Genomic DNA, 14487 nt, shown 5'->3' with positions numbered 1-14487 from the left:
AATAAATAAAATCTTTAAAAAAAGCAAAAATCTTCAGATTTCTTTTGGTTAGTGAGAACAGGTACTAATGTAGATCTTTCAAAAACATGATGTGGCATAATGTTAACTTTCAAAAAGTGGGTGATGCCTTTATATTGAGAAATAGCTAACAAAACAAAAAATTAAAAAGTTCTTCCTTGTAGAATAACAAAAAAAATCTATTAAACAATTCCTGGGCTAAAAGGAAAATAAAAACTGATATAAAAGGATTTCCAAAAAATGATGATAATGAAATCACTACATATCAACTATACAAGAGATATTTAAATCATGTCAGAGGAAAATTCATGCACAAATTACTTTTATTATTTAAACAGTAATGAAACTAAATAACTTCCTAGCTCAAAATATTAGAAAAAAAGTTACAAAATACACCAAAAGAAAGCAACAAGGAATTAATAAAGATAAAAAAAAATAATTTGTGAGAGAAAGAGTGAGAGATCACAGAGGCAGAGGGAGAGGGAAAAGCAGACTCGCTGCTAAGCAAAGAGCCTGATGTGGGGATTGATTCCAGAACCCCAGATCATGACCTTCCCCAGATCATGACCAGATGCTTAAAACTGAGCCACCCAGGCACCCTGGGTTTTTTTTAGAATTAAACAATTAAAAAAAATCAAAATAGAATAACCAGATAATTTGATCAGGAAAATACTAGATGAAAGCTCACATATACCAAAAAATATATATACACCAAATATATATATATATATATACACACAAATATATATATATACCATTAAAAAGACAAAATTTAAAAATCATAAGATATGACTTTGTAGACCACTTACTCAAATAAATTCTGTCATACAATGAAATTGAACATTTTACAAGGAGATGCAGATTGCCATAAATGACCATTAGAGTAGGGAGGATAAAGAGATTCTATAGAAGAACTAGAGAAAGCTAATAAGGAACTAATAACACACACACATAGTAGGGCCATTTGATTGCACAGTAGACTTCTATTGAACCTTTAAAGTCTAGGTGGTCTCATTGATCAATAAATCATTCCAGAGTAAAGAAATGAAAGAAGACTTAATTCCTTTTGTGAAGCAGGTACAACATTGATACCTAGACTTGACAGAAAAGAAAAAAAAAAAAAAAGAAACAAGCCAATGACCGTCACTCATTTCATTAAAAAGAAAATAAAATATTAGGAAACAAAAGCAGATACTACACTAAGAAAACAGTACATTATAACCAAATGAAACAATTTCTGGAATGCAAGGTTGGTTCAGTGTTTAGAAACCCGCTTAAGGCCATATGAGCACATAAAAGGGAAAAATCATAATGATTATTTCCATAAATGTTCGAACACTCTGACAAAAATTAAATACTTTTCTGATTAAAAACAACACTTTAAAATAGAAATTGATTTTTAATTTAATTTGAATTTTAAGATGATAAAATATATAATTTAGTTCTCAAGATGTTATTTTACTTGCTATAAAAATACTAGAGGCACTTCCACTAAAATCAGGAAAAAAGGCAAAGAAGACCACTGACTATACAACTATCCAGTATTATGCTAGGAAATTAGTTAATGAAATCAGACAAGAGAAATCAATTTAAAGAACTTCTAAAGAAGAGATAAAATTTTCTCTGGAATACCCTAGGGCAGAAGTCGGCAAATTTTTCTGTAAACAGGTAGATAGTATTTTAGTTTTGTGGGTCATTCAGTCTCTGTTGCAACTATTCAACCCTGCCATTGTAGCCAAAAAGCAGCCAAAGACAGTAATAAATAAATGAGTGTGACTGTGTTCCAATAAAACTTTATTTATAAAGAAAGGGTTTGGACCATGGGCTACAGTGTGTCAACCACTGTGCTTAGACAGTTAATAATAAAATGAACTCAAATAATGAGAGCATTCTGTAAGATAGCTCCATATAGAATTAATATATAAAATTTAATAGTGTTCATAGAGACAATTAATTGAGGGACATAATGGCAGGAAAAAAACCATATATAACATCAACAAAGAAGATGAAATACTTAGGAATGACCTGAACAAAAATGCACAAAATCCACATTAAGGAAACTTTACTCTTCAAAGTGAAAAATCTACACTTCAACAAAGAGTCCTATAATTTCACTGTGGTTATGGAGGATGTTAAGGGAAGCTGGATAAAGGGTATATGGGAAATCTCTCTATTTTTGCAACTTTTCCATAAGTCTGGTGCTACTATAAAAGTTAGGTGATCCCTGGATGGCTCAGTGGTTTAGCGCCTGCCTTTGGCCCAGGACGTGATCTTGGAGTCCCGGGATCAAATCCCTCGTTGGGCTCCCTGTGTGGAGCCTGTTTCTCCCTCTGCCTATGTCTCTGCCTCTCTCTCTCTCTCTCTCTCTCTCTCTCTCTCTCTGTCTCTATGAATAATAAATAAGTCTTAAAAAAAAGTTTAAAAAATGTTTTTAAAAAGTTAAGATCCTGACGTAGAAAATAAATCATGGATATTTATTAAGTTTTAAGCTTCTATGCTTTTTATTTTGGATTTTTACAGTCTTTTAATAGAAAATTACATTTCGCAAACTGCAAGTGTTTTTTTGCAATGTTGGTGTGATTTCATATACCTGAAAGCCAGATTACTTCCAGATGAATTTTGTACATTTCAAGTAGATATTAAGTCAACAAGAAGAGAAAATTCAGCACAAAAAATCTACTTTTTCACGAACTTTGTATGTCAGAATGCTGTTCCATTTTAGCTCCTGGGCAAGGGCATAATTAATATGAAATAATTCATATTGAGTTTCTAAAAGCAGTCATCTGAAGTACTGAAAAAAGCCAATAGAGTTTTATGAAATCATTGGTTTCTCAAAAATCATTTTTGATTCAGTAGCCAAATTGTTATTATTAAGATGTTTCTGATTCTTATTTAAAAGGGAGAACTGCTTATGCATTCTATTGCACAAAGTTCATAAAACTGTGCTATGAGTATATGTTTATCCTGCTATGTGACCTAAGCCTTAGCCACAGCCACAGCCACAGACAAATCACTAAAACATAAAACTGCTAGTCATTAAAATAATGAATTATATCAGACTCACATGCGGGAGAGGTATTTGTTTGTCATTTCCTTACCATTTACCTGAAAGCTCAAAGATGCAATAAATCCTACAAATCTAGCAAGAACAGCCATGCCTGAAATATGATGCCAAGAGCAATGCTGTTTGGATTCTTACCAAGTTCAAAACACTGTTTTCTGAAACCACCTTAGTGCGTTTATAAAAACATTTGTGGGAAAACCGTATTTAAGAGTACAAAAGGATCCATCAACCCCTTGTTGCACAAGGAAGGACAATTTTGTCTTTATCTTATGAGGCCTTCTCAGAGAATGTGACAGTTTTGAACTCTTTTGCTCTTTTAAATGTTCTCTTTCCTTTCTTTCTTTCTTTTTTTTCAATAACTCATTTAATTTCCCTCACAACTCTTGCTGATTCTTCTGTTTCTTTATAGGTACTTCCTGTACATTGCTTCTCCCTGAAAGATCAGGTTCAAGTAGGATCCTGTTCATTCTGCTTTCATCCTCACAATCTCTCATGTATAGCTATGACTTCAGTTACCAAATATTATGACACTATGTCTAACCTGCATCTCTATCCTGAGCTTTAGACACGACTAAATCCAATAACTGGTCGCCATCAGCACATGAACATGCCATGGGAACCTCAGTGTCCACCCAACTGTAACCGAATTCACCATCCATTCCATAAGAAATGTTTGTTGGGTGTCTACCCTGAGCCTTGGACTGTGTTAGGTACTATAATGATGAACAAGTTGATTTCATTCCTCCCCTAGTCAAGTTCCTTCTTCCTTCACTAGTACTGTACCTATATCCCCCATGTCAGTAAGTGGTGGTACCATTATCTATCTAGTTGCCAAAGTCAGAAACCTAAATATGCATATGATATCAAAGCAACATACTGTACATCTTACACTCACATAATGTGACACATCAAATTTATTCAATTAAAAAAAAGAATCCTAAATATTATCCATCACTACTCCTTCTTCTTTAGAACTCATGTTTAATCATTTACCGGGTTTTATTCATTCTTCCCCTTTATATCTCTTTAATCTGTCAATTTCTTTATTTTTTATTATATTATATTCCACTGGCTTAGTTTAAGCCACCTTCACCTCTGGCCTACAATGATCCCTTAACATGATCCTCTGTCTCATGTTATACTTAAAACCTTGTAACTTTCAGTCAACTTTCAAACAAAAAGTAAATGTATTAGCATGATGCAAAGGCCTGAATTGTAATTGCCTATTTACATATCAATGCCACAGCCTCCAAGCTTCTAATTGCAGGTGAGAGTTTAAAGTGAGTTATTCCCCATTTAGGGGCCACTTGTTCTCAACTTAAAGCAAATTAAATAGCATGATTAATTTGATGCAAAAGTAACATAGAAACAAGGAATTCATCTGTAGATGAGTACAGATACTAGACAGTCTGACTTTAATTTTCTATTTACGTATTATCATTTTAAATTGTTATTAATCGAACCCACTGCTACATGAACATTTACCCAGTACTTATTACATAAGTACTTTACACATATTAATTAACACAGTCATCACAACAATCCAATGAGATAGGTATCCTTACCATTCCCATTTTATATATGTTGTAACCAAGACATCAAGTAGTTTAATAATTTGCCAAAGGAAACATAGTTGGTAAGTGATAAGACTGGCATCCAAGCAATGGTTCCAGAATCTACGGTTTTTTAAAAGATTTATTTATTTATTTATTTGAGGGGGGAGAGGCAGAGGGAGAGAGAGAATCTCAAGCAGACTGCATGCTGACTGCGGGAAGCTGATGCAGGGCTCCATCTCAGGACCCTGCGATCATCACCGGAACGGAAACCAAGAATCAGATGCTTAACTGACTGAGCCACCCAGGCGCCCCAGAATAAAAGGGGATTGTGAAAGGTATTAAACAAGAACTTTAATTTTGTAATGATATGTATTTATCATATAGACTATATAGAAACATATAAAGAAGAAAATAAGAAGTGATCCCAAATCCTGTCTTTCAGAAATAATGATCATTGATAATTAATGTAAATGATTCTGGACATTTCTTTATGCCTAAAGCTAAACAGGATGGATAGACAGAGAAAATGAATGCATAGATGATAAACAGATAAGAGAAGGTTGTATACAGTATCTACTGATTCATTTATGTGAAAGAGGATAACTCACTTATCTTGTATTTGTTTTATTTTTATCAGATAGTTGTATTGTTAAATTATTATCATTAGTATCTATAAAATAGTATGATTCCTCCAATGATAACTCCTCCATTATTTCCTTAGTTTAATATTTAAAGAAACTCAATGGTCTCTACTGATACATTTTAGCCATATTTTGCTGTTGTATTTATTTATTCATGATAGACATAGAAAGAGACAGAGAGGCAGACACAGGAGAAGGCAGAAGCAGGCTCCATGCCGGAAGCCTGACATGGGACTCAATCCCAGGACTCCAGGATCGTGCCCTGGGCCAAAGGCAGGCACTAAACCGCTGAGCCACCCAGGGATCCCTAGTTTGCTGTTTTAAAATACTTTAATTTCTTGATTGACTTTCTGTAATTGGCAATTTTTTTCAAGAAGATCTAGTACTATGTTTACCGAATCCTTGCATGATTGAGAATGTGCTACTACCTTCACACTTGAAGAACAACTGGGCTGGATGTGAAATTCTTGGGTAATATTTTTTTTCTACCTCACAATGTTAATCTGTGGGATTTGATCCTTTAATTAATGTTTTTTGACCTTAAAAGAAGTTGTGGAGGAATATGAAGGCATTTTGTCCTCATGGTTTGTTCTTTTGCCTAGATATATTTGTTTTTTCCTTTACTTTTGAGATACAAGTAGATTTATCAGGATGCATTACTGTAGGCTATTCTGTATCAATATTACTAAGGTCTTGTTGGGTCTTTTGGTCTACAGAATCACATAAAATTTTTTTCTATTGTTATCTTTAATTAAGATCATATTCCACTGGTTCTAGCCTCTTCTTAAGGAATATCCATTATGTTTAAGTTGGGTCTCCTTGGGTTCCATATTTACCAATTTCCCTATTGTAATATTAATATATTCTTCATTTCATTTTACATTTCCTATATACCACTTGCCTGATGGTGTTTTTGGTTGTGTCTATCACACTTCTTTTGCATCTATTCAGACTTTAAGTTCAATAATTTTTTTATTTCTCTTCTGAGCTCTGACAACTAGTTTGTCATAACAACTTAAGTTGTCTTATAAAGTCTTTTTGTAAAATTTTATGTAATTTCTTTTGGCTCCTTTATTATGAGGGAGTATACTGTCTTAATAGCCTTGTGATTGTAGGGAAATTTTTTGTCTGAATCTATCTGTTTCTTTTTATGATGGAATTACCTCAAAATCCTACAAAAATCTGCTATTCTCTTTGCCTTGTGAACACATCTCTTTCATTCAGTTTTGAGCATTCAAACAGTCAATCTGGCTTACTCCAAATCTCTAAAAATTTATAGCTTCATTGTGTTGCAATCCAGCAGTCATAGTCTCTAGTATTCTTTTCACTCCAAGGGGTCTCCAACAGTCTGCTTGGGCTAGAAGACTGCTGTAGACAATATAAAATAACATGTACATATGACTTTTCGTTAGGCTCCACTTCTGGTGTTTTACGTGCAAAACTAGGTCTCTGATGGGAAATTCCTCACTTCTTCCAAGGCCTATTTACTCCCCTAGTCTCTGTTATGAAGAAAAAAAAAGGTTGGCTATACATTTCATGACCATGACACTTATTTGGGGGGAAATCTCGAGATATGAAGCAGCATGTGTTAGCTGTCAACATATTACACACAGGTCAGTAATTTACCTACATTTTTCAGGTGTGTTTTACATTTAAGATTTGGAACTGTGGCATTTCCTTGTTTGAGAGGACATACCTTTTTCCTACTTCTCTTTTTTTGTAGTTTTCATATTAACCAGAAGTCAAATGTTGCATAAAGCTATTCAAACTAGTACTGTATATTTACAAATAATGTTTGTTTATAGCCATTTCATTATCTACTCTAACATAGTAAAATTACTTGTCTGTCTCCTCAACTCAGTCAGAAAGTCCTTGAGGCTTGCTGTTTATTACTGAGTTGTTCTTTCATTACATTTTGTTGCTTCAAAACCTATGTTAAGATTCAGAATAAGAAAACTATATGGGGTCCCCAAGTGGCTCAGTCGGTTAAGCCTTAGATTGAGTCCTGCATTGGGCTCCCTCTCAGCAGGGAGCTTCCTTCTCCCTCTTCCTCTGCCTGTTGTTCCCTCTGCTTGTGTTCTCTCTGTCAAATAAATAAATCTTAATTAAAAAAAATGTAGCTGTTTTCTCTGGCTTTTCCTTGAATGGGTTCAACTGAAAAATCAATATAACAATTTGCCTAATATAGTTATATTAAAAAGAGTTTGAAGGCCTGTTGTAAAAGTAATGTAATGATGACATTTAAAAGTAATTTTTACAGGTCAACTAGATAACCTGGTAATGACTTATGTGGAAATCATTAAATCAGAGATACAGAATAGAAGGAGGGGCTTTGCAATAATGAATTCTAACCTATATGAATGGAATTCAATATATTTGTTATTTATTCTTGGAGCAGAACAGAAAACCCAGAAATAAATCCATACTTATGTGGTCAATTAGTTTTTGACAAAAGAGGAAAGAATATGCAATGGGAAAAGACAGTCTTTTCAACAAATGGTGTTGGGAAAACTGGACAGTTACATGCAAAAGAATGATACTGGACCACTTTCTTATACTATACATAAAAGTAAGCTCAAAATGGATGAAAGACCTAAATGTGAGACCTGAAACCATAAAAATCCTTTAAGAGGGACGTCTGGGTGGCTCAGCGGTTGAGCAGTCTGCCTTTGGCTCAGGGTGTGATCTCAGAGTCCTGTGATTGAATCCCACATCGGGCTTCTGGCATGGAGCCTGCTTCTCCCTCTGCCTGTGTCTCTGCCTCTCCCTCTCTCTCTGTGTGTGTATCTCTCATGAATAAATAAATAAAATATTTTTAAAAATCCTTGAAGAGTGTGCAGGCAGTAATTTCTGACACCGGCCATAGCAAAATCTTTCTAAGTATGTCTCCTGAGGCAAGGAGAACAAAAGCAAAAATAAACTATTGGGACTTAATAAAAATAAAAAGCTTTTGCATAGCAAAGGAACCAATCAACAAAACTAAAAGGCAACCACCCTAATGGGAGAAGATATTTGCAAATGACAGATCCACAATAAAAGGTTAGTATTCAAAATATATAAAGAACTTATACAACTCAACAGCCAAAAAAAATAATAACCCAATTTAAAAATAGGCAGAAGACATGAACAGACATTTCTTCAAAGAAGACATACAGATGGCCAACAAACACATGAAAACATGCTCAACATCACTTGGCATCAAGGAAATACAAATCAAAACCACAATGAGATATCACCTCACACCTGTCAGAATGGCTAAAATCAGTAACATGTGAAACAACAGGTGCTGGCAAGGATGTGGAGACAGGAACCCTCTTGCAGTGTTGGTGCGAATGCAAACTGGTGCAACTCTGCAGTATGGAGGTTCCTCAAAAAGTTAAAAATAGAGCTAACCCTATGATCCTGGAATCACACTACTGAGTATTTACTTCTAAAATACAGAAACACTAATTCAAAGTGATACATGAACCTTTATGTTTATTGCATTTACAATAGCCAAACTACTGGAAGAAGCCCAAGTGTACACACACACACACACACCCCGATACACACAATGGAATATTATTTAGCCATAAAAAGAATACAATTTTTACCATTTGCAATGACATGGATGGAGCTAAAGCATATAATGCTAAGTGAAATTAGAGAAAGACAAATATCATATTCTCACTCATGTAGAATTTAAGAAACGAAACAAATAATAAAGGAAAAAATACAGAGAGAGACAAACCAAGAAACAGACTCTTCACTATAGGGAAAAATTGATGGTTACTATATACATATATACATTATACACTCTACTTTCAAGATGAAGCTTGAGAGGTAGAAAGGGGCCAGGAGGCAAATGCTTTGAATACCAGGGTAAGGAACTTAGGTTGGGTTTTCAAAGCTTGAGAGGGCATTGATAGTTCTTTAGGCCAAGAAAACAACCCTATCAGACCTACAGTTTGGAAGAATAAATTTCAGTGCCATGCAGGGAGGTGTGGAAGGGGAGAGATGTGAGATGAGACCAAATAGGACCTGCTTCAATTGTCCAGGTAACAGATGCCAGAACCTCAACTAAAGGCAGAGAGCAGGAGGATACATTCAAAACAAGTTCAGAGGCAGCTGGTGTCATTGGCAGATGTGAGAGACAAAAAGTAAGCAAGAGCCAAAGATCAAAAGAAATACATAAACCCAATACTGACAAGTGTTTATCATGTGCTACTGAACACCATGTGTTTTTCCGAAAGAGAAATACAATAGAAAACTGTTTTATAAGCCCTTCTTTCCTTGAAGTTATCATGAGTACAGCTAGTGTTCCTTGGTGCCTGAAATCCCTGAGCCTAAGGTTCCAGAAGCCAAATCCAAAAAGAATTATAGAGGCTTTAGTACTTTTATTCCAGATATGCAGTGAGATGAGACTCACATTAACAGTGTTTCAGGGCTGTCTTAGAATTGCAGGCTTCCCATGAAGGAAGAGGACCTTCATGAACACAAATGAATCACAAAAGCCAGGAAAGTGAGAAGGAAGAGGGCACTACCAGAGACGACTGGCATAGGGTAAAAGCTTCTGGTACCAAATGGTAAAATAGATAGGAAATAATACATTTCCACAGGGTTTTATGTATGGCCCCAAAGTATGATGCTCTGTATACGTCCACGGGAATGGTGCTCCCTAGAGTTGTGCAGGATATATCCTTACACAGCAGCCCTGGGTGCCTGGTCATACATACTGAAGAGCTGAATGAAGGAGTGAATCAGAATGAAATGATATGGGAGATACATAGGAGAGTCATATGATTAAAAGATTATAGGTGTGACTCATGGATCCAATCAACCATCTTAATAAACACTGCTCTCCTGGACTGAAGTGGACAGAAAAAGATGAAATGAAGGAAGGTTGTCAGATCTCTGGGATTATATAGGATAGGCCAATAGAGCTAACCAATTGCCAAATAACTTGGTGTTCTTTCATACATAGCCAGGATTCATGGGTCTAGGAATCAGGGAATGGAAATGACTCACTATTACCCCTAGTGACTGATCCACTAGCAAATTTTTTGCTTCCTGTTCCTGTGACCTTATACTTTGCTGGTTTGGAGGTCTTTGTCCCACAGGGAGGAATGCTTCCACTAGGAGACACAACAGTGGTTACACTGAATTGAAAGTTAAACCTGCCTCCCAGGCACTCTGGCCTCCCCGTGCCTCTATATCAATAAGCAATGGAGGGAGTTACTATGTTGGCTGGGGTGACTGATCCCAATTATCAAGGGACTGCTACTCCACAATGGAGGTAAAGAAGACTATATCTGGAAAACAGGAGATCCCTCAGGGCATCTCTTAAGTATTACCATGCCCTGTGATTAAGGTAGATGGAAAACTGTAACAACCCACTCTAGGCAGGAATACTAATGGCCCAGACCTTCAGGAATGAAGGTTTGGGTTACCCCACCAGGTAAAGAACCACAACCAGCTAAAGTGCTTGCTGAAAGCAAAGGGAATATGGAATGGGTCATGAAAGAAGGTAGTTGTAAATACAAGCTATGACCACATGGCCGGTTACAGAATAAGTACTGTGATTGTCACAAATACTCCTTATTTTGTTATGGATTATGTGTGTGTGTGTGTGTGTGTTTCTTTTCTTCCCTCTTATCCTCTTATCATGTAAATGAGACATTAACTTTCTATCATAGTTTTTAAGTATGATGAACTTTACATCAGTGTATTTATAGAATATCAAGGAAAAGAATAAACATCATCCAAGAACTTTGCTTCCTCTTCTAAGAAAAGGGCTAAGTGCATTTTCAGTGGTACACTGGATAGTTGTATAGTGGTAGGCAGGAATATGGCCTTGTTATTATCTTTTATTATCTTTCTATGGAGATTAAGTGTGGTTTAAGGAGATGCATGAGTGGGTACCAAGTTGACAAGGGGTGGATATGTGATGGTTAATGTTGATGTGTCAACTTAGCTGGGTTAAGGGATGCCCAGATACTTGATCAAAAAAAATTTTTTTGAGAGAGAGAGAGAGAGAGAGAGAGAGAGAGGGAGCATACATGCCAGCAGGGGGACCAGAGCAAGAGGGAGAATCTCAAGCAGGACCCATACTCAACATAGAGCCTGATGTGGGACTTGATCTCACAACCCTGAGATCATGACCTGAGCTGAGATCAAGAGTCAAGTGATCAACTAACTGCGCCACCCAGGCGCCCCTGCTCAAACATTGTTTTGCATATTTCTGTGAAGGTGTTTTCTGGGATGAGATTGATACTTAAATTGGTGGACTTTGAGTATAGCAGATAATCCTCCATGACTTAGTGGGCCTCATCCAATCAGAAGGCCTTAGTAGAAAAAAAGGCTGACTTCCTCTGAGCAAGAAGGAATTCTGCCAGCAAACTGCTTTTGACCTCAAAATGCCGCTCTTTCCTGAGTCTCCAGCCTGCAGCCTTGGGTCTTGCCAAGCCTCCGCAATCACCTGAACCAATTCCTTAAATCTATCCCCCCTACTCCTCCCACCTTTCTCATCCTGTTGGTTCTGGTTCTCCGGATAACCCTCATACAATATTTGGCCCATATGGATTCTTGCCTTTCTGCACACACACACACACACACACACACACACACACACACACACACACACAATCATATTTCATGTAAATACATTTACATTTAATTTATACACAAATGTTTATATTTTTAAATATATATTTATGTATGTATATATAATCTCTATATAATCTTGCTATTGTTCTTACGTTGTACAACATTTAAGTCTTTTCTTCCTAATTAGACAAAAATTTGCTTAAGGAACAAGATCACAGCTTAAAATTCTTTGTCTCTTTCCCTTGTTAGTTCACAGCTAACTTGTTAGGTGCTTAAAATATGTTTGCTGAATTGAATTGAGAAACAAGGATATTGTGAGAATGCCATCTAGAACTACCTAGGGTCTCAGTTAGATAGATGGATAATTCTTCCTTAGGAAGCAGAGAAAAATTTTGTTGATTATATGAAGGTTTCCAGGTGGGATATTAATTACTGGGAATGTTAAGTCCTCCCAATATGCCCAGCCTCAGCCCTCCAGCTCATCCAAAGGAACAATGTGGCTCTGTAACTCATGACTGATAATCTTGTGGTTATTTATAAGTAAATCCATTTTACTTTTTCACCATTTATGCACGCCAATTCTAAGTGATGACACTATTCTATTATGACCTGAGCATTTCCCCTAACACTCTCAAATAAAATCTTTCAGTTGTGAAGCTACTTACATCATACTTTCAGGTTCTACTGCACAAGCACCAACTGCTTTTGTGACATTGACAAGAAGAGTTTGGTTTATTCCAACAAGGAGGTTTACGAGTGGTTGAAGGCCACCACATTTCCGGACAAGGACACGGTTTTCATATTCCTGACAACATTCTCCCAATGCACCAACCACATTCACAAGTACTTCTTCAGGCTGGTCAGTTAAAAGTCCCACCAAAGTTTCAATGGCTTTGTATTCTCGAAACCTAAGTTCATCACAAGAAAAAGAGATAGGGCGAGGGAAAGAGAGGAACGATATTACTTTTGGTATAAAATCAGCTGATAATATTAATAGCACAAAATTGCCAAATGCCAACCATATGCTCACTCAGTCCTTACAAAAACCCTATGATGCAAGTACGACCACAATCCCCATTCTCAGAAAGCTCATTTGAAGCTTGGTACACAGCGATGCTGGCATCCATATCTAGCCATCTGCACCTTTAATCACTATACTATACAGTCTCTAAGACAACTACAACTTCTTCCAAATGACAGTGTCAGCAGTTCTACTATTCTACAAGTGTTTTTCCCATGTCACAGAGACTATTTTACATGAACAAAGCAAAAATAAATCTATCTTCTGTTAAGTAAGATGTGAATTTCTTGTTAAATCATCACACTGAGGGGCACTTGGGTGGCTCAGCTGATTGAGCATCTGACTCTCGATTTCAGTGCAGGTCATGATCTCAACACTCAGAGATCATGCCCCCAAGTTGGGCTCCATGCTCAGTGGGGAGTCTGCTTGAGATTCTCTCTCTCCCTCTCACCCTCTCCCCACACATGCATACTTTCTCTCTCTCTCTCTCTCTCTCTCTCTCAGGTAAATATATAATCTTAAAAAAAAATCATCACATTGATACAAAGAAGGGTTGCCTCAGAATATCCATCATAGGGCATAAGAACTCTAAAAGTATATGAAGAGATAAATTTGAAGATTAAAATAAATCAGTTTACAAGTATTTTAAAATTCAATGAAATAATTTGAAAATGACTACTCTTTAACTGGTTAACTGGCATCCAGCTGACTCAATTATCTTTAAAAAAGGAAAAAGAATGGAACCACTTCCATCTCTAAAGATTCAGTGGGAAATTCAACCCCTCACCATCACATCAACCCTTTCTCTACAAGAAATCAGAGATACTTATAATTTAAACAGCTGCCCCCCAAAAAAAGAACTCAACACACAGACTATGTCAGCAAGTCCTTTAGTGAGGCACAGAAAACCATTGCCAGGTGGTGGGATGGGAAGTAGAAGTCTTTCATTTCTAAAAATACCTTGATTCTGCAAAATTGGTCTAGAAGGTACATGTATAAAAACTATAGGAGTTATATTAGGACCGATTCTTTATTAAAATAACATTATGGGAATGTAGTTTAATGGCCATAAATTTTAGGCATCCATACTTTTATTTAGAAACATTTATATATTGGGGCACCTGGATAGCTCAGTTGGTTAAGTGCCAGCCTTTGCCTCAGGTCATAATCTTAGCATCCTGGGATCAAACCCCATGTTGGACTCCCCACTCAGTGGAGAGTCTACTTCTCCCTCTTCCTCTTTCCCTCACCTTACTCATGCTCTCTCTCTCTCTCTCTCTAATAAATAAAATCTTTTTAAAAATTTACATATTAATAAGAGAAGATGTTAGTTGAAGGACTCACTATACACAATGTAGTTTCAGTGAGTTAAGAATACAGCTATTCCTCAATGGCCATGTTTTTATTATAGAATATTGAAAGGCTTCTCTTACTTGGTCGCATTCTCTTTGCTGATGGAACATTTCCATATTGCCCCAGTGACAGCAGCCAACCGTTCTTTATTGTCAGTGTTATTGAGCAGACTGGCCAGGGGTTTAAGTCCTCCATGCAGTCTAACCAGGTCACGGGTTTCCTTATCTTCAGCACACTACACAAAAAGTC

At 36.4% G+C, this 14487-nt stretch overlaps 1 protein-coding gene and 1 long non-coding RNA gene across 17 annotated transcripts in view; one reads left to right on the top strand and one right to left on the bottom strand.

Moving 5' to 3' along the window:
* Positions 1-14487, bottom strand: part of LOC144309468 (outer dynein arm-docking complex subunit 2-like) — a 262922-nt gene that overhangs the window by 149393 nt on the left and 99042 nt on the right. For 14 of the 15 annotated variants that reach the window (XR_013375457.1, XM_077890546.1, XM_077890550.1 and 11 more), the window contains 2 exons: positions 14319-14473; positions 12530-12772 (listed from right to left, as the gene is read on the bottom strand). Coding sequence is in view for 14 of the 15 variants with exons in the window: in XM_077890546.1 (XP_077746672.1) it covers positions 12530-12772; positions 14319-14473 (398 nt within the window). In the remaining variant the exon portion in view is untranslated. Of the gene's footprint in view, positions 1-922; positions 1111-12529; positions 12773-14318; positions 14474-14487 lie in introns of those variants that run through there. The other variant, XM_077890552.1, reaches the window with a different exon arrangement.
* LOC144309472 (uncharacterized) overlaps positions 1-14487 on the top strand; it is a 183875-nt gene that overhangs the window by 168153 nt on the left and 1235 nt on the right. The gene's annotated exons all lie outside the window — the stretch shown is intronic.

Source organism: Canis aureus, unplaced genomic scaffold (assembly GCF_053574225.1).
Source record: "Canis aureus isolate CA01 unplaced genomic scaffold, VMU_Caureus_v.1.0 NW_027326412.1_RagTag, whole genome shotgun sequence".
Taxonomy (NCBI): domain Eukaryota; kingdom Metazoa; phylum Chordata; class Mammalia; order Carnivora; family Canidae; genus Canis; species Canis aureus.
Note: the sequence above shows the minus strand (reverse complement) of the source record. Positions and strands in the feature narration are given on the sequence as shown.